The following is a 20,540-nucleotide window of genomic DNA, read 5'->3' as shown; positions in this document are numbered from 1 at the left end:
TCTTGCAGGAACTGCTGACACACTCCAGCCACATGAGGTCTAGCATTGTCTTGCATTAGGAGGAACCCAGGGCCAACCGCACCAGCATATGGTCTCACAAGGGGTCTGTGATCTCATCTCGGTACCTAATGGCAGTCAGGCTACCTCTGGCGAGCACATGGAGGGCTGTGCGGCCCCCAAAAGAAATGCCACCCCACACCATGACTGACCAACCGCCAAACCGGTCATGCTGGAGGATGTTGCAGGCAGCAGAACGTTCTCCACGGCGTCTCCAGACTCTGTCACGTCTGTCACGTGCTCAGTGTGAACCTGCTTTCATCTGTGAAGAGCACAGGGTGCCAGTGGCGAATTTGCCAATCTTGGTGTTCTCTGGCAAATGCCAAACGTCCTGCACGGTGTTGGGCTGTAAGCACAACCCCCACCTGTGGACGTCGGGCCCTCATACCACCCTCATGGAGTCTGTTTCTGACCGTTTGAGCAGACACATGCACATTTGTGGCCTGCTGGAGGTCATTTTGCAGGGCTCTGGTAGTGCTCCTCCTGCTCCTCCTTGCAGAAAGGCGGAGGAGCATTCCTGCTGCTGGGTTGTTGCCCTCCTACGGCCTCCTCCACATCTCCTGATGTACTGGCCTGTCTCCTGGTAGCGCCTCCATGCTCTGGACACTACGCTGACAGACACAGCAAACCTTCTTGCCACAGCTCGCATTGATGTGCCATCCTGGATGAGCTGCACTACCTGAGCCACTTGTGTGGGTTGTAGACTCCGTCTCATGCTACCACTAGAGTGAAAGCACCGCCAGCATTCAAAAGTGACCAAAACAGCAGCCAAGAAGCATAGGAACTGAGAAGTGGTCTGTGGTCACCACCTGCAAAACCAGTCCTTTATTGGGGGTGTCTTGCTAATTGCCTATAATTTCCACCTGCACAACAGCATCTGAAATGTATTGTCAATCAGTGTTGCTTCCTAAGTGGACAGTTTGATTTCACAGAAGTGTGATTGACTTGGAGTTACATTGTATTGTTTAAGTGTTCCATTTATTTTTTTGAGCAGTGTATATTGTTCAGTACAGATACATTACATAGATACATACACATTACATACAGTTGAAGTCAGAAGTTTACATACACCTTAGCCAAATACATTTAAACTCAGTTTTTCACAATTCCTGACATTTAATCCTAGTAAATATTCCCTGTCTTAGGTCAGTTAGGATCACCACTTTATTTTAAGAATGTGAAATGTCAGAATAATAGTAGAAATAATTATTTATTTCAGCTTTTATTTATTTAATCTCATTCCCAGTGGGTCAGAAGTTTACATACACTCAATTAGTATTTGGTAGCATTGCCTTTAAATTGTTTAACTTTGGTCAAACGTTTCGGGTAGCCTTCAACAAGCTTCCCACAATAAGTTGGGTGCATTTTGGCCCATTCCTCCTGACAGAGCTGGTGTAACTGAGTCAGGTTTGTAGGCCTCCTTCCTTGCTCGCACACGCTTTTTCAGTTCTGCCCACACATTTTCTATAGGATTGAGGTCAGGGCTTTGTGATGGCCACTCCAATACCTTGACTTTGTTGTCCTTAAGCCATTTTGCCACAACTTTGGAAGTATGCTTGGGGTCATTGTCCATTTGGAAGACCCATTTGCGACCAAGCTTTTACTTTGTCTTGAGATGTTGCTTCAATATATCCACATAATTTTCCTTCCTCATGATGCCATCTATTTTGTGAAGTGCACCAGTCCCTCCTGCAGCAAAGCACCCCCACAGCATAATGCTGCCACCCCCGTGCTTCACGGTTGGGATGGTGTTCTTCGGCTTTCAAGAGACCCCCTTTTTCCTCCAAAGATAACGATGGTCATTATGGCCAAACAGTTATATTTTTGTTTCATCAGACCAGAGGACATTTCTCCAAAAAGTACGATCTTTGTCCCCATGTGCAGTTGCAAACCGTAGTCTGGCTTTTTTATGGTGGTTTGGGAGCAGTGGCTTCTTCCTTGCTGCACGGTCTTTCAGGTTATGTCGATATAGGACTCGTTTTACTGTGGATATAGATACTTTTGTACCTGTTTCCTCCAGCATCTTCACAAGGTTCTTTGCTGTTGTTCTGGGATTGATTTCCACTTTTCGCACCAAAGTACGTTCATCTCTAGGAGACAGAACGCGTCTCCTTCCTGAGCAGTATGACGGCTGCGTGGTCCCATGGTGTTTATACTTGCGTACTATTGTTTGTACAGATGAACGTGGTACCTTCAGGCGTTTGGAAATTGCTCCCAAGGATGAACCAGACTTGTGGAGGTTTTGGCTGATTTCTTTTGATTTTCCAATGGTGTCAAAAAAGAGGCACTGAGTTTGAAGGTAGGCCTTGAAATACATCCACATGTACACCTCCAATTGACTCAAATTATGTCATTCAGCCTATCAGAAGCTTCTAAAGCCATGACATCATTTTCTGGAAATTTCCAAGCTATTTAAAGGCACAGTCAACTTAGGGTATATAAACTTCTGACCCACTGGAATTGTGTTACAGTGAATTATATAAGTGAAACAATCTGTCTGTAAGCAATTGTTGGAAAAATTACTTGTCATGCACAGAGTAGATGTCCTAACTTGCCAAAACTATAGTTTGTTAACAAGACATTTGTGGAGTGGTTGAAAAACTAGTTTTAATGACTCCAACCTAACTGTAGATACAGACATGAAAAATGGTTATATTGTTCAATCATCAGCCAGCTTTTGACATTCTTTTTAAATGAAGTTAAGGTCGGTATTGTCACGACTCCCTCCGAAGCTGCCTCATCTCCTTGTTCGGACAGGCTCCGGCGTTCGTCGTCACCGGCCTTCTAGCCAATGCCGCTCCTCTTTTCATCATTCCATTTGTTTTGTGTTGTTTTTCACACACACCTGGTTCATATCCCCTCATCAGTCTCTGTATAAGTATTCCCTCTGCTCCCCCATGTCTTTCTGTGTTGTTCCATGTGGAGGTGTCGCTATCTCTTGTTGAGCATTATGTTACTTTTATCGCCGGGATATTCACCCGTGTGTTTTGTTTTCCCAGTACGCATTTTAAGTCTCACTGTATTTGGTTAAGCATTGCTGCGGACTGCTGTATTGGCCAAATAAACCCTGTTCTTTGATTCACACCTCCTACGCCTGGCTCCGTCCTAGTCACCTTGTTACAGGTATGGCTTTTAGTTGCTGTGGTAGTTTGTTCCATTCAACAGCACGGGTATATAAAAAGGTGTACTTACCAGACTCTTAAATTTAACAAGGACATTCTGTGTAGAGTAGCCATGTGCCCAAATCCCTCTCCTGGCTCTCCCAGAGGGCATAAAGAAGAAACAGCTACATCTTATCACAGGTGCAATTAATAATTAAACCTGCACAGGGCTTTTTGGCTTTAGCTTTTTCATCCTGGTTAGAAAATCCTTTCTTGTTTTATTCATGTCGACACTGACTGGCTTCCTTTGAAGAGCACGGTGGTGGTGGTTGTAGGGATCTGTAGTGTTAGGGGGGAAGTGCTGTGATATGCTATGGTAAGGAGAGATAATGCTCTGGAGGGTAAGAGTGGAGCTACCCCTCGGAGGGGCAAGGGGGCAGTGGGGTAGGTGAATGTTGCCTCACCCAGACCAAGAACTAGAGTCAGAGGTTCATGGGAGGGAATCATATTAATAAACCACAGCAGGTTTTGATCGCACACACATACACACAGGCACGCACGTACAACGAGAATCTTGCCCATATCCAGAAGAGAGAGGCTAATATCGAGGGAGTTGGGCGAAGAAGATAATTAATTTATCTTGGAATATCAGTTGGCATACTGTATTTACCTTATGATATGCCATTCTACTGCATCTATTTTTGTAGTTTCAGCATCTCCTCTGTGATATAATACAAGGAAACCAACCATCATTATAACAGTACCATCCAGAGACCAGATTATGCTGAAAAAAGAGAATAGTGGAGCAAGGCTATAATGGGGATGGCAGAATCAGTGCAGTGAAAGCCAAAGTTTGACTCCTGTCATCTTTAAGTTAGGATCTGTGGTATGGTACTCCTCTAGCCCTGAAAGACTAATGAGCTGCATGTTTTAAGGGGAGGACTGAGCTCATCTGGGAGAAAACAATAGCCTAGTTAAGATAGGCCTCGTAGGCTGCTGCGCAACACAACTCTTGTTTGCTCTATTTGTGATTCTCCCTTGTCATTATATTATCTGATGAGGGACTGTTTATGAATGCTGGCATTTAAAAACATGATAAGTATATAGCAGAATGTTGTGGGGCTGTATATCACATACTGTACATGCCTTCTATGTATAGAATATACAGTCTTCTATGTTTATGGTATGTACCGTGTGTGTTTCCATGCTCTCAATGGTTGGTGAGCACATTGAAAACTGTTGTGCATGTGATTTTTCTATTTGTGTTTTAGGTGGGACAGGTCAATCCCACGGTTAAGCTTTACGTCGTCAGCTTGGATGGGGGATCCCAGACAACTGAACTGCGACCTCCCAACAGCTTTGAAAAAAGGTATCAATCAAACAAACTTGTTCAGTGAAGAGACCAGCATGTTCAATAAAAAAAGACAATGATCGCAACGTCGTTCGTTAGGCCCCAGTTGGCTGCATATAATTTTGTTCCAATGGCCCTTTGTCCACTATAGTGACTACTATATTACCATGGTGAAATGGGTCACAGATGAGAAGATCGGTGTGCGCTGGTTGAACCGAGCCCAGAACACCTCCGTCCTGTCGCTATGTGAGGTCACTATGGGGGCATGTGTAAAGGTGAGCATCGTACACGTTACCGTCTTTGCACTGTGAGAGGTCCGATGGGTTGTTCATGTCTACAGTTAAAGGTTTGAACAGCAGACACACATACCCTGCACTAACCTCTCTCTGTTTCCTCCTCAGAAACATGTGATTACATCAGAGAAGTGGCTTGATCGTCAGGTAAGCATGCATAGGGTTTATCGCTATTGTTATTACACATGTATTACACAAGTTCATTCAAGATTTTCTTTAGCTACATATTGTGCAATACTTTTCACTGGGTAAGGGATACAAAGGAAATACCTTACAAAACCAGAAAATGTAAGACACTCATTTTTCTTACAGAATGAAGAGCCAGTGTTTTCCAAGGATGGGAATACCTTCTTCCTGACCATGCCAATAAAACATGGCGGACGAGGGTCATTCCACCATATCGCCATGATATCTGACCAGGTAGGATGCTCAGCTGTTATAGTTGTGGTAAATAAATTCTCAATTAGGTTATTCACTCTCTGTTGTCCCCCATGATGAAATCGGGGAGGGGACTGTGGATCTGTCTCTGTCCGTTAGTACTTTAGTATGTTAGTCACACGATATCTCAGACAGCACTGGCTTGATTTTGAAGAAACTTGTGTGTGTGAATAATGCGTGTTGCCATAGAGATCCGGCATTTACAAAATGACATTGATTGGCCAGATGGTGGCGCTATAACAAAATATTGAAAATGTAAACTTTGAAAGGTCACGCCCCTCACACCATTTGACCTAAAGTCATGAAATTCGGTACATAGGTCCCTCTCCTCACAAGTAACATATTTGCCTAAACATTATACTGATTGACCCAAGGGGGGCGCTGCATCATTCGTGGGGGACGACATGTTTACTGTTGCCTGGTTTTGTTATGCAATCAAAGATGGGTTATGCAAGGTTATGTTGCGTCTAGAATGTAGCTGCAGGTGATCTATTGTGTGTTTGTTTTGTCTCTCGTACCTGCCCAGTTCAATGGTGTTGAGGTCAACATGCGCCACCTGACCTCTGGCAGCTGGGAGGTGTCTCAGATCCTGGAGTATGATGAGGGAGCAGACACAGTGTACGTGACTGATACTCAGACCATACTCTGACACAGGATTGCAAAATTCTGGTAACTTTCCCTAAATCCCAGGTTTTCCCAAAATCCCGATGGAAGATTCACAGAATCAGGAGGGAATAGGCAGAAAATCCAGATTCCTCCAACTAGGATTATTGGAAAACCTGGGAGTTTTGGGAAAGTTACCGGCATTTTGCAATCCTACTCTGACATAATATGCCTTCGATGTAGGGCTGGATTCAGTTGCAAAATAATGTTCAGGAAAGTCACACCGACTGAACATGGATCATAACAAAGTATTTTGTTCTGTCTTTCTATAGTTATTTCCTTAGCACAGAAGATGGTTCAATACAAAGACAACTGTACAGGTACTGTTTACATGCATTTAATTAGAAAGTATAGTAATTGCCAATATGCAGATGTTAGACGTCCAACAGATATCAACTCTGGTCCAGACATTTGCATTCAGAAAGTATTCAGACCCCTTGATCTTTTTTCACATTTTGATACGTTACAGCCTTATTTTAAAATTGATTAAATACATTTATTTCCTCATCCTTCTACACACAATACCCCATAATGACAAAGTGAAAACAGGTTTAATTTGTTTTTATACAACAGAAATACCTTATACAGTACCAGCCAAAAGTTTGGACACACCTACTCATTCAAGGGTTTTTCTTTATTTTTACTATTTTCTACATTGTACAATAATAGTGAAGACATCAAAACTATGAAATAACACATATGGAATCTTGTAGTAACCAAAAAAGTGTTAAACAAATCAAAATATATTTTATACAATGTAGAAAATAGTAAAAATTAAGAAAAACCCTGGAATGAGTAGGTATGTCCAAACTTTTGACTGGTACTGTAAGTATTCAGACCCTTTGCTATTGAGCTGAGGTGCATCCCATTTCCATTGATCATCCTTGAGATGTTTCAACAACTTGATTGGAGTCCACCTGTGGTAAATTCAATTGATTGGACATGATTTGGAAAGGCACACACCTGTCTGTATCAGGTCCCACAGTTGACAGTGCATGTCAGAGCAAAAACCAAGCCATGACGTCGAAGGAATTGTCTGTAGAGCTCCGAGACAGGACTGTGTCGCGGCACAGATCTGGGGACGGGTACCAAAAAAGTTATGCAGCATTGAAGGTCCCCAAGAACATAGTGGCCCCCATCATTCTTAAATGGAAGAAGTTTGGAACGACCAAGAATCGTCCTAGAGCTGGCCGCCCGGCCAAACTGAGCAATCGGGGGAGAAGGGCCTTGGTCAGGGAGGTGACCAAGAACCCAATGGTCGCTCTGACAGAACTCCAGAGTTCCTCTGTGGAGATGGGAGAACCTTCTGCAGCACTCCACCAATCAGGCCTTTATGGTAGAGTGGCCAGACGGAAGCCACTACTCAGTAAAAGGCACATGACAGTCCGCTTGGAGTTTGCCAAAAGGCACCTAAAGGACTCTCAGACCATGAGAAACAAGACTCTCTGGTCTGATGAAAGATTGAACTCTTTGGCCTGAATGCCAAGTGTCACTTCTGTAGGAAACCTGCCACCAAAATGATTTAATCCATTTTAGAATAAGGCTGTAACTTAACAAAATAGGGAAAGAGTCAAGGGGTCTGAATACTTTCCGAATGCATTGTGTATGGTAGGGACCAAGCACTCAAGTGAATATGACTCTGACCTCTTATCGTATAGTATGTTCTCTGCTTCTTTCAATCAGGGTGTCGGTGGTAGACCCATTTCAACGTGAATGCCTGACCTGCTCCCTTTTCAAACCACAATGCTCCTACTACGATGCAGTCTTCAGCCCAGACTATCAGTATGTCCTGCTGAACTGTAGAGGTAATTGTTCAATAAAGATAATCAGTTCAATCTGAGTTGGATATATGCCACCTGTAATTTTACAGTGTGTTATATAACATTTTCAATTGAATGTACAGAATTTAAATTACAATAATAATTAGCAGACATTCATTGACATTTAAAAATGTTTTCATTAAATGCTCAACAAATGATTAGAAATACTTACAAGAACAAAATGTATTATACTTGGTCTCCTTTCTGCAGGTCCTGGAATACCAAGAACCACCCTTTACAAACTGAATGACATGAGCAGTAAGTACAAGAGCACCAACAATTCAAACAATGACGACCATGGCATTGTGTGTATACTGCTTGCTTGTGTAAGAAAGGAAGAACAGTGGGATGAGGGGAAGAAAGGACCATTTCTAGCAGGTCAAGGTTGTTATACTTTTTTCAGGGAGGTACAGCTGGAAGTACACTTGGTTCTATACTATCTACTACAGTATCCTAGTCTGCATCCCAAATTGCAGCCTATTCCCTATGCAGTGCACTACTTTTGACCAATGGAACCTGGTCAAAAGTACTGCACTAAATAGGAAATACAATGTCATTTGGAATGCAGCCTCTTCCTCCTCTGCAGGCACAGTGCGTGAGTGATGTTGATTAATTCACTCATTAAAGTTGCATCATTATATCCTCCATGGGCCCACAACAAATGTATATCGCTGAATCAGTTTCCTAGCAATTTGATCCTCATTTAGATGGATGTGGAAGTGGTACAATATTTAAATGCAACCTGGGTATCCTAAAGCATGTGTGCGCATTGGGTGAGTGGGATGTGTTTGGAAAATGTGTATGAACAGATATGGTAATGTGATTAAATTAAAGGAATCATGTCTATTGAATCAGTTCCACCGTATGATTTGATTATGCTGGTCGTTTCAATAAAATGGGTTTAATTTTCAACATTGGATTTGTCTATTTTAGGATATTATGGCATACAATGTGCCTTTAGCAAGTATTCATACCCCTTGATTCGACATTTTGTTGGGTTAAAGCCTGAATTCAAAATTGATTAAGTAAATTGTTTTCTTCACCCATCTACACACAATACTTCATAATGACAAAGTAAAAACCTGTTTTTAGAAATGTTGGCAAATGTATTGAAAATGAAATACAAAAATATTCATTTACATAAGTATTCACGCCCCTGAGTCAACACATGTTAGAATCACCTTTGGCAGCAATTACAGCTGTGTCTTTCTGGTTAAGTCTCTAAGAGCTTTGCACACCTGGATTGTACAATATTTGTACATTATTATTTTTTAAATTCTTCAAGCTCTGTCAAGTTGGTTGTTGATCATTGCTAGACAGCCATTTTGAAGTTAATTTTTAATTTTAATTTTAATTTAATTTTTTAATTTTAATTTTTTAATTTTGTAAAAAAAAATTGTCATTTAGCAGACGCTCTTATCCAGAGTGACTTACAGGAGCAATTAGGGTTAAGTGCCTTGCTCAAGGGCACATCGACAGATTTTTTACCTAGTCGGCTCGGGGATTAGAACCAGCGACCTTTCGGTTACTGGCAAAACGCTCTTACCCACTAAGCTACCTGCCGCCCAAGTGTTGCCATAGATTTTCAAGCCTAGTCAAAACTCTTACTAGGCCACTCAGGAACATTCAACGTCGACTTGGTAAGCAACTCCAGTGTATATTTGACCTTGTGTTTTAGTTTATTGTCCTGCTGAAAGGTGAATTTGTCTCCCAGTGTCTGTTGGAAAGCAGACTGAACCAGGTTTTTCTCTAGGATTTTACAAGTGCTTAGCTCTATTCTGTTTATTTTCATCCCCCAAAAAACTCCCTAGTCCTTGCCGATGACAAGCATACCCATAACATGATGCAGCCACCACCATGCTTGAAAATATGAAGAGTGGTACTCAGTGATGTGTTGTGTTGGATTTTCCCCAAACATAACGCTTTGTATTCAGGAAATTTTTTGCAGTTTTACTTTAGTGCCTTTTTACAAACAGGATGCATGTTTTGGAATATTTGTATTCTGTAGAGCTTCCTTCTTTTCACTCTGTCATTTAGGTTGGTATTGTGGAGTAACTACAATGTAGTTGATCAATCTTTAGTTTTCTCCTATCACAGCCATTCAACTCTGTAACTGTTTTAAAGTCACCATTGGCCTCATGGTGAAATCCCTGAGCAGTTCCCTTCCTCTCCTGCAACTGAGTTTGGAAGGATGTCCGTATCTTTGTAGTGACTGGGTATATTGATACACCATCCAAAGTGTAATTAATAACCAGGGCGCGAGATGGTTGGAGTCGTCAACAAAGCAGCATGACAAAAAATCTTTGAGAAGATATACTGTATAAAGCCATCTGTGCATTTGAAAAACAGCATAAATACACCTATTCCACTTTTGTATGTCAAACTTCAAAAGGCACTCGCACATCTGAGCTATCTTTGATGGAAGTGCATGGTAACAGTTCAATAAGATGAGAAAAAAAAAAAGAAACCCGCACACTGCTCTTGATAGTATCACTGCTCTTTAATAAGCTTTAGGTATCGGCCTCAAGGCCTTCGCCAGAGCTTTTTGCACGTCAAAAACCAAATAACCACTGCTGCACATGCTGCCACTGTTTTGAACAGATTAGATTATGCTATTTAGAAAGCGCAGCCAGCTCACGAACTAACGAGTGCACCAGGGAGAACGCAACAAGAATACAGATGCAATAAGTGAAAACAAATTATCTAGCTGGGGATAGCTAGCTAACATAATGTCACGAAGCATGATGAGCTAGCCAGTTAACAGTCATTGTGAAATAAGTTAGTCAGATATGAGTTTAGAAAGACTTGAAATTGGCATGGGAGCTAACTAGCTAACAAGCTACCAGCTACTGGTTAATTTGACGCCCAAAAATCGACCAAACTGTTTCTCAAAATTACTGTAGCTGAATGATTAATTTGATCAGCTTTGTTTTACACCCAGTTTTATGCTGTGTTAGTCCACACAACATGTCACCCTGTCACCTACATTAGAACCTGATAAACAACATCAGGGGGAAACAATACAATTGGGCATGCTTTTTTGTCCTACCAGATCTGCGATGAGAAGGTTCTAGGTAGTGTATCCCTCTGTCCTTTAACTCTTGTTGGATGTAGTTTTCTGGTTTATCAGGTCCCAGGCTCCTATGACTTTTATGATTATTTATTTACAATTTGCTTTAACCCTATCTGTACCTGATAAGGCAGATATATTGTAGTCTCACGTGCGTATGTAAGCCTTTTGGTGCGAGACACTCATTGGGAGGAGGAGACTAGAGCAGACCCAGAAGTTCTGACTGAACCAATGCACATTTGAACCCCCCAGAATGGTCCATTTACTTTGTGCTGTTTTATAATTTATGCTATGAAATCCTGCGATTTCATTGGGGCTGTGCCCCCTCATAGCAAATAGCTCGCAACACAATCCAAGCAATGTTCTCACGACCTGTGCACCCATGGAGGCGGAGCAGGTGCTGCTGGCAGTCACTGAGGGACAGAGTAGTAAGTAACTGAACAGCTTGTTTTGTACTATATATTTTTGAAACAGGAAAATACACATTTTTATTTTTACCCATTTACCAATAGGTGGCATTCTTTGCGAGGCACTGAAAAACCTCCCTGGTCTTTGTGGTTGAATCTGTGTTTGAAATGCACTGCTTGACTGAGGGACCTTACAGATATTTGTATGTGTGAGGTACATAGATGAGGTAGTCATTCAAAAATCATGTTAAACACTATTATTGTAGACAGATGTAAGTCCATGCAACTTATAATGTGACTTGTTAAGCAGATTTTTAAGCAAAACTTATTTAGGCTTGCCATAACAAAGGGGTTGAATAGTCAATACATTTCAGCTTTTCATTTTTTATTAATTTGTAACATTTATAAAAACATAATTCCACTTTGAAATTATGGGGTATTGTGTGTAGGCTAGTGACACAAAATCTCAATAGAATCCATTATAAATTCAGGCTGTAACACACCAAAATGTTGAAATAGTCAAGGGGTGTGAATACTTTCTGAAGGCACTGTAAATGCAAATACATGTAATAACCTTATATGCAATTAGGAGTCTATGCAGATATTAAAACATAATGCTTTACCATGACAGATTTAAGAGAGATTATGTGTCTGGCTAATCCAATTATTTATTTTTCCATCACTGTATATAGAGAATGAAACTTTGGAGAAGAACACTGCACTAAGAGATGCACTGCTATATAGAAATATACCAAGGAGAGATATCAGGACCCTACAAATCAACAACTTTGGTATGACAATCCAATCTTTCTCATGATCATTCTATCATCGTGACCATCATCTTCATTATCATCTTTGGGCATTATAATCATAGTTGTTATCATCATTGTCATTGTCATCATCAGCATCATCATGAATCATCATCCTTATCCCTCATGTGGTTCATTCATGGAATAATAGCACAGTTATAGGTAACATATTTCAGCTGTTGACCTGCTACATGCAGACGATTCGACAGGCAGGCTTTTTAGATGTAGTGTGAGCCATGGAGCTTGTAGTGCCGGAGTACATAATAAACAGATACCTGGGATAAACACAATTAAAAGAACAGGTGCACAGCTTTGTGAAGTAATTATGAATCAGCTCTGGAATGAGAAGCCTGCCAATCTACTGATCCAATTAGATGGGAAGGCTCGCCATATGGGTTCTTCACTCTGAACCGTGTGTGCAATTAGACACACTGTGCTACATTTCATTAAGGCTTCTGAATTAAGACTGCACCTCAATTTCTAGCTCCATTTCAAGGATTGCCTTTTGTCCATGTTTTTTCACCCTTTTTCCTCTTTCATGTCTTGATTTGTATGTATGCTGCCATACATGTACATTTGTCTGCAATGTAATCAGTTGCTAGGTAATTTGTTGAGCGATGTAACATGTAATTTGTCAAATCATAATTCCATGCAATCGAACAGGTTAACGTATGAAGATTCTCTCAAGATTCTCATTGTAGAAATAAACATAATATGTTAAGGTACTGCATTTGGAAGCCTGATTGGTACTTACTATAATCAATGTGCATTTGAGGTGTAAGGGAATTCTGATTTATTTTATAGCACTACGTCTTGAGCTGACCTTGCCAATAGATTTTGATGAGGCCACAGCGCATCCACTTCTGCTGATCCTGTACGTATCCTACCCTTCACCAATCCTGCATCCTTATCTTGGATATGTGTATTCCAACGAGCACTGAACACACTAGAAGTCACTGATATTGAACCTTGTTGGTAAGTTCAATTTGACCAACTTTGATTGTGTTCCACAGTGACAGTGCCCCCGGTGGCCAGGCGGTGAGTGAACAGTTTGTTCTGGACTGGGACTCGGTTCTGGTCAGCTCGGATAACGTCATCGTGGCTCGCCTGGACGGCAGTGGGAGTGGGTTCCTGGGCCAGAGGGTCCTACATGAAGTCCACCAGCGTTTGGGAACTGTGGAGGTGCAGGACCAGATCGCAGCAGTAGAGTATGTACTGGAGCATGATCTGAACATGATCTGAAAGCTCTCGCATGGATACTGTTGAAATAAATTGTTGATTCGATGCATTTCAGAAATGGTAGACTTTAATACCCTCCTGTATTTTATTAGTTACCTGACCAAGCTGCCATATGTGGATAATAACAAGGTTGCTGTTTATGGAAAGGTAAGGAAGTTTAATTTGGTAAATTTAATGATATGGTATAGTTTGCTATAACCCCTTTTTGTATTCTTACTTACAGTACATGGGTTTTTACCTATATCCACATTGCATGTCCAACATTTTTGGGGGGTGTTTCCCCAGGCTTATGGGGGCTTCCTGAGCTCTCTTCTACTCCTCTCCTCTGGCTCCATGTTCAGATGTGGGGTTGCAGTTGCTCCCGTGACAGACTGGAGACTCTACGGTAATTTCCCAGTCTAAGATAAATCTTTTCAGCATCTATTCATTTAATACAGTTTGTCAAGTCATGTCCAATATCTCTTAGGAGTTATGCTGATGACCACAATACATCAGGCTTTGTCAAATATGGCAGGTGGTGCGGCACTCATCCATTTACTTGAAATGTAGGGCCCCGTACAATAATAATATAATAATATAATATGCCATTTAGCAGACGCTTTTATCCAAAGCGACTTACAGTCATGCGTGCATACAATAAGGCTGATGGTGGTTGTTGTCTATACCAGGGGTTCCCAAAGTTTTTATAGTACCGTACCCCTTCAAACATGCAACCTCCAGCTGCGTACCCCCTCTAGCACCAGGGTCAGCGCACTCTCAAATGTAGTTTTTTACCATCATTGTAAGCCTGCCACACACACACTATTCGATACATTTATTAAACATAACAATGAGTGTGAGTCCCAATATAAGTGAACCCCAAATCAATGTAGTTCTCATATTTGCGCCTCTTCGATGGTCCAACGTCCCGGTCTGTTGTTCGGTGCTTTCCCGGGTAAGGGGGCAGTAGCTCTTTGGCTGCATCAGATTCACAACGGTCAGTGTCCATGCTAGCTGGGCTAGCAACAAATGTAGAATTACTGATGCTAGCATTGGATGTGCTCGTGGAAGCAGAACAACTTGTGTCGTCGACAGGTGCAGGTGTAGTACTGCTGGTAGTAGCAGTACTACCAGTAGAGCTGGTATATGTCTCTATGGACGCGGGCCGTACTTTTGAATGAACAGCAGCTACGTTTGGCTACATATGGACCGTTAGTGGAATTCCCACGAGAGAGTAACAGTTAATGTGATTGGATGTTAATTATATGACTGGGCTACCTGTATTTGACATTGTGTTGTTATTTCGCTGAACACTAGATGGTTAAATTCTATTTTTGGACTGTATTAATAGTGGACTAATGAAGGACATACCAAAATATATTTTTCTAGTGGATTTTTCCTTTAAGATGTTCACACACTTAACTATGTTGTTTTGTGAATTTTTCTAAAGGTTCGGCCTTCACTGAGCGATACTTTGGGTTTCCGGTCCAGGATGATCGTAAATACCAGGTATGATTGACTTTCCACGTTTTTTTTTTTTTATATTGAGAGGTGGTCAAGGTGGAAGCACTTTGAATATTCTACATTTAATCTTATCATTAGCAATTCATCCAATAAACACATGTTACAGTGCAATAGCATCATAACTGTTGATTCTTCTCTAATGGCAAGCCTCTGGTAGTGGCAAGCCTCTGTTAAATCACACCAAGCTGTGCTTGAATGCATTTCTCTGCGAAATCTTGGAGAAAACTAGTTGGTATTTACAGTATGTTTTCAGTATCTCTCACTGATATAAAATTGTCATTGTGTCTCGAACAGCTCTCCAGTCTGCTTCCCAACATCACAGGCACAGGTCATCAGAAGTTTCTCATCATCCATGGAACAGCCGATGGTGAATTCTAGTTTTCTCTAGTTGCTACTCTGGGCAGTGATTGCACACTATTGTTGGACTTAAATGTGAAGCTTTTTTTGTAGGTTTAATGAAAAAGATAGGAGACAAGCCGTTATCTAATTAGTGTTTTATCTGTCAGTCAGACAGTGTTTAGGTCAAGCAATGGGCTTATTCATGTGTTCAGTTGATTAACTGATTGTTAGCCTTAAGTGGTGATTAAAAGTATCATACTGTTGTTAATGAAATTAATAAGTTATGATTGACAGGCACTCACAAAATAGAACTGAGCAGCACATGTTATAATTGCATACCAGGTACTTGTGCACATGCTAGATTTTAAGTCTGTGCACATTTATACCTGAAACACAGTGCATTTTATATTTAGAACTTATCTTATGAGAAGAATCATGGCTTCTGTTGTACATCATGCTATAGCTTTATCTACTGTATCAGATCTATTTCATCTCTGAATAGCTTAGTGACTATGACAATGGATATTGCTTTTTGTCTGCATTGCTGCAGTCTCAACCATGTAGTATTACATTTAATTATGCGACATTGCCTACAATGTTAGTCATTTTTGGATGAAAATGCCTGTCGAGCAAGGACACCAACGTTTCACTTATCATTATCTCTCTTTCAGCCACCGTTCATTTCCAGCATTCCGCGGAGCTGGTGAAACTGCTGTCAATATCAAACGTTAACTACAGTCTGCAGGTGACCAGTTACATTCTCCCTTCCTGTGCCAAGTGCCATTTAATGTCCCTGACAAAGGAGTCCTCAGTGAAGCATGTATAATTCAAGCTGACCTTCCCCCTCTGCATTGAATCATTTATTATTTAAAGTTTGACAAAGTGAAAATGGTTACCTGCTGCGTGGTGCCAAACTTGCCCTGAAGAAAATCTGTCTGATATTTAAAAAAGGCCCCATCTTTGAAAAGTAAGTGGGAGAGGAGGGACAGGGAGAATTCAAGAAAGTAATAGTGGAGTGATAATGGTAAGAGGGAGAATTAAAGCAAAGGTAGACTCAGCTAAATTACTTTGCCACGAGCAGCATTGCAGATGTTGCGATGAGCCAGATGCAAGACTTCGCTCTCACACAGTCACACACCGTATCTGTGCAGGAGTTGGCTTCTTAAAATGTGGTAGCTACGGGACCAAAACAGTAGAGAAGTTAAGGCTCGCTCTTCACCGTTCTTAGTTGTTTGCGGAAATTGACCCACTATGCTGTTTACTTTGTGCATCTATGTCATATCGCTGAGTCTACCTTTAAGTGTAAAATGAAGTGTAATTAATAACAGTAGTTCTGCATGTGTGTTGTCACATTGATAATCACTTCACATTGTTAACACTTCTTTTTATCTAAGTCGTAATAACAGTAAATGTAAAACTGCTCTGCTGTAGAATTCAATATAATGATAATGAACAACTACTTATTTCTCTGTTTCCTAGATCTTCCCAGACGAAGGCCACAACATTGACTCTGTGAAGAGCCAACGCTACTTGTTGAACTCTGTCATGAACTTCTTCAAGGAATGCTTCCTAGTGGAAATCCCTGTAGCTCCTCCTGTGTCTGAGGATGACTAGGATGACCATATCTCACCTTGTTTTTGTAGAACCTGTTGCTCCTGGAAATGAGAAAGTGGTCTTTTGACCTGTTTGTCTGAGGAACCCCCAGTGAGAAGTGGTGAGATATGGTGAGACAATGTGGATGAGAGAGGGGTCAGACAATGTTGCTGTGCTCTATGAAGGGTAATGATAGGCTGAGATGAGATTGAAGATGTATTTTTCCTATACAGTGATGTATAATTTTCCTATTGCTATGATCAAGCAACAGTGCACCTAGGAACATTTAGGTTGTTATTAAGGTCTACCAGTGTTCTCCAAATATCATAAGTATACAGTTAGCATGGTAGAGTTTCAGTAGAGAAGAAGGGAAACTTGTTCATATTAGCTGTTTGTATGGGAGATATGTTTTTGTCTTTACTGTTAAAGATGTGAAAGGGAGATATGTATTTATTTTTCCATTTAAAGATTATAGTTATTTTCAGACATCTGTAATGTAATGTGAATTTTATACCTAGATACCTATTCAGTTCTAATTTGCCATTTAGCAGGCACTTTTATCCAAGGCAATTTACAGAGCTTGCATTAGGGATAAATACAGGTAACCGGGACCACTCTTCACATTTCCCCAAGAAATACAATGACAAGACCTGGAAAATTAAAACATTTTCCCCCAATGTCGCACTAATGCAATTCTACAAAATACACAACCTGTGCAGCATGAGATTGGCCAAAAATAAAATAGCACATTATCCAATCAGGTTGTCGCATGGAAGCCTTTAGCCTAGAGTATTTACTTAAAAAATTAAGAGACCACTGCACATTTTTTCTTAAATCAGCATCTCTACATGTATGACAGCCATTCCATTCCAGTGTCTGTTGAATTCCAACACAGGCACACCTCATTCTACTGAATTAGGTACTGATTAGGTGATCACCTGAACCAAATCTTATTTAACAGGGAAAAGTATAAAAACCACTGCTGTGGTCATCACTATCCTCTTGCAATAGGACCAGCTGGATGGCAAAAACAGTGCTAATAGTACCTCAAAAGTAATATTAATCAGAAAATAACTATTGACCATGCCAATAGAGTTGAAAAGGAAAGTTTTGAGTGAGGAAAAGAAAGGTTCAATTCTGGCTTTACTGGCAGAGGGATACAGTGAGCGTCAGGTTGCTTCCATCCTTAAAATTTCAAAGACGGCGGTTCATAAGAACAAGGTCAAGCAGCAGACATTGGGGACAACAAAGCTACAGACCGGCAGAGGGCGAAAATGACTCTCTACTGACTGGGATGACCGCCAACTCATTCGAATGTCACTCAACAACCGTAGGATGACATCAAGTGACCTACAAAAATAATGGCAAACGGCAGCTGGGGTGAAGTGCACGGCGAGGACGGTTCGAAACAGGCTCCTAGGGGCAGGGCTGAAGTTGTGCAAAGCTAGAAAAAAGCCCTTCATCAATGATAAGCAAAGAAGAGCCAGGCTGAGGTTTGAAAAAGACCATAAGGATTGGACTGTAGAGGACTGGAGTAAGGTCATCTTCTCTGATGAGTCCAATTTTCAGCTTTGCCCAACACCTGGTCGTCTAATGGTTAGACGGAGACCTGGAGAGGCATACAAGCCACAGTGTCTCGCATCCACTGTGAAATTTGGTGGAGGATCGGTGATGATCTGGGGTTGCTTCAGCAAGGCTAGAATAGGGCATATTTGTCTTTGTGAAGGACGCATGAATCAAGCCACGTACGAGGTTGTCCTGGAAGAAAACTTGCTTATTTTTGCTCTGACATTGTTCCCCAACTCTGAGGATTGGTTTTTCCAGCAGGACAATGCGCCATGCCACACAGCCAGGTCAATGAAGGTGTGGATGGGACCACCAGATCAAGACCCTGTCATGGCCAGCCCAATCTCCAGACCTGAACCCCATTGAAAACGTTTGGAATGTGATCAAGAGGAAGATGGATGGTCACAAGCCATCAAACAAAGCCGAGCTGCTTTAATTTTTGCACCAGGAGTGGCATAAAGTCACCCAACATCAATGTGAAAGACTGGTGGAGAGCATGCCAAGACGCATGAAAGCTGTGATTGAAAATCAGGGTTATTCCACCAAATATTTCTGAACTCTTCCTAAGTTAAAACATTACTATTGTGTTGTTTAAAAATGAACATGAACTTATTTTCTTTGCATTATTCGAGGTCTGACAACACTGCATCTTTTTTTTTTTTTTTGACCAGTTGTCATTTTCTGCAAATACATGCTCTAAATGACAATATTTTTATTTGGAATTTGGGAGAAATGTTGTCAGTAGTTTATAGAATAAAACAAACATTTTATTTTTACCCAAACACCTACCTATAAACAGTAAAACCAGAGAAACTGATAATTTTGCAGTGGTCTCTTAATTTTTTCCGCAGCTGTAATTGACACGGCTGGACTGCAGACAAGACTTGAATACAATTTAGAGTTCTCATCAGAACTGAGAATTCCCAAAAATAAAAAAAGGCAGATAAAAAATAAACTGTAGGCTAAACTGTAGGCGGCAGTAGCTTAGTGGTTAAGAGCGTTGTGCCAGTAACGGAAAGATCGCTGGTTCTAATCCCCGAGCCGACTAGGTGAAAAATCTGTTTATGTGCCCTTGAGCAAGGCACTTAACCCTAATTGCTAATAAGTCGCTCTGGATAAGAGCGTCTGCTAAATGACTAAAATGTAAATGTAATATTGATTTAAACTCGTGTTGAGAACAACACGGCGGAGGCGGGCGGCAGCAGAGTGAGTAGATGAGGAAACGGAATAATGATCAACTGAATAATGAAAATATTGGAATATAGTAGACTAATGCAATTGAAGGCATTGCTTATACTGAAACTCCCACCATCATATGCAACCGTTATACTAATGTAGTTTGAGGGTTCTTTCAAATGGTGGATGGATGACTCTCTACGTCAGGGGTGTCAAACTCATTCCATGGATGGCCTAGTGTCTGTGGGTTTTTGTATTTTCCTTTCAATTAAGACCTATCAAGTACGAAGGAGGAGCGAAAACCTGCAGACATTCAGCCCTCCGTTGAATGAGTTTAACACATGCTCTATGTGAACATAGAAACTGAATGGAGAATGATTACTATTTTATAGATTTAATCATCAACTGCACACAGATACAGCGATGCATGAACTCAGCTACTTCCTGTTCTCTCATTTTCAATCATTCACATTCCAACAATCACAAATAAGCAAGGTGATCACTAGGTAAATAGTCTAACTATTACCATTTCAAACAACTGATTCCACAGTGTTTTTAACTAACCAACAGTGAAACAAAAAATAAGAACTCTCATAAAATAATCCTACACAAATTTAAACCAATAGTTGTGTGTGGTCACGTAGATTATCATTTCAGAGAATGTGTGATCAACAAACGGAATGAAAGCATATATGGATTTTTTTTTTTACAGAGTTGGTCCCCATTAAGATATCATGATATTTAAACAATTTCCTTTCTTAATCTCCCCATTATTCATGAGCTGATCTGCTATCTATATAATCATGAACTCGATTTTGCCAAATAGGAGATATTCTGTCATTCGTTGGAGGTTATCTAGCAAGCTTAGCAACTTTGGTCATTTGACTTTTGTTTGACTGCCGTTACAAAGTTTTGTATGATTCAACAATGCTATAGCATACTCGGGATGCTCTCTGTGCGTCCTGAGCGCGCTCTGTGTCGAGATAGCTTAGGCCTACTGCTGAAATGTTGCAATTCACAACAATGTCATTCACAATCAAAGTTACTCTATCATTACTAAATATCAATTTCACTTGTTGTGAAATCTTTACATAGTGGCACAGCCAAGCCAGCAA

General features: G+C 40.9%; 1 protein-coding gene across 1 annotated transcript in view; it reads left to right on the top strand.

The window, feature by feature from the left end:
• Nucleotides 1–17,398, top strand: part of LOC121536642 (inactive dipeptidyl peptidase 10-like) — a 235,357-nt gene extending 217,959 nt beyond the window's left edge. Inside the window, exons 10-26 of the mRNA XM_041844050.2 lie at nucleotides 4,430–4,527; nucleotides 4,661–4,784; nucleotides 4,911–4,949; nucleotides 5,115–5,222; nucleotides 5,767–5,858; nucleotides 6,176–6,223; nucleotides 7,587–7,708; nucleotides 7,934–7,981; nucleotides 11,893–11,991; nucleotides 12,814–12,883; nucleotides 13,023–13,217; nucleotides 13,341–13,395; nucleotides 13,534–13,633; nucleotides 14,678–14,736; nucleotides 15,046–15,118; nucleotides 15,762–15,835; nucleotides 16,570–17,398. Of these exons, the coding sequence (XP_041699984.1) occupies nucleotides 4,430–4,527; nucleotides 4,661–4,784; nucleotides 4,911–4,949; nucleotides 5,115–5,222; nucleotides 5,767–5,858; nucleotides 6,176–6,223; nucleotides 7,587–7,708; nucleotides 7,934–7,981; nucleotides 11,893–11,991; nucleotides 12,814–12,883; nucleotides 13,023–13,217; nucleotides 13,341–13,395; nucleotides 13,534–13,633; nucleotides 14,678–14,736; nucleotides 15,046–15,118; nucleotides 15,762–15,835; nucleotides 16,570–16,704 (1,539 nt within the window). The 3' untranslated portion in view covers nucleotides 16,705–17,398. The remainder of the gene's footprint in view (nucleotides 1–4,429; nucleotides 4,528–4,660; nucleotides 4,785–4,910; nucleotides 4,950–5,114; nucleotides 5,223–5,766; nucleotides 5,859–6,175; nucleotides 6,224–7,586; nucleotides 7,709–7,933; nucleotides 7,982–11,892; nucleotides 11,992–12,813; nucleotides 12,884–13,022; nucleotides 13,218–13,340; nucleotides 13,396–13,533; nucleotides 13,634–14,677; nucleotides 14,737–15,045; nucleotides 15,119–15,761; nucleotides 15,836–16,569) is intronic.
• Nucleotides 17,399–20,540: the final 3,142 nt, after the last annotated feature.

This window comes from Coregonus clupeaformis, chromosome 23, assembly GCF_020615455.1.
Source record: "Coregonus clupeaformis isolate EN_2021a chromosome 23, ASM2061545v1, whole genome shotgun sequence".
NCBI lineage: Eukaryota > Metazoa > Chordata > Actinopteri > Salmoniformes > Salmonidae > Coregonus > Coregonus clupeaformis.
Note: the sequence above shows the minus strand (reverse complement) of the source record. Positions and strands in the feature narration are given on the sequence as shown.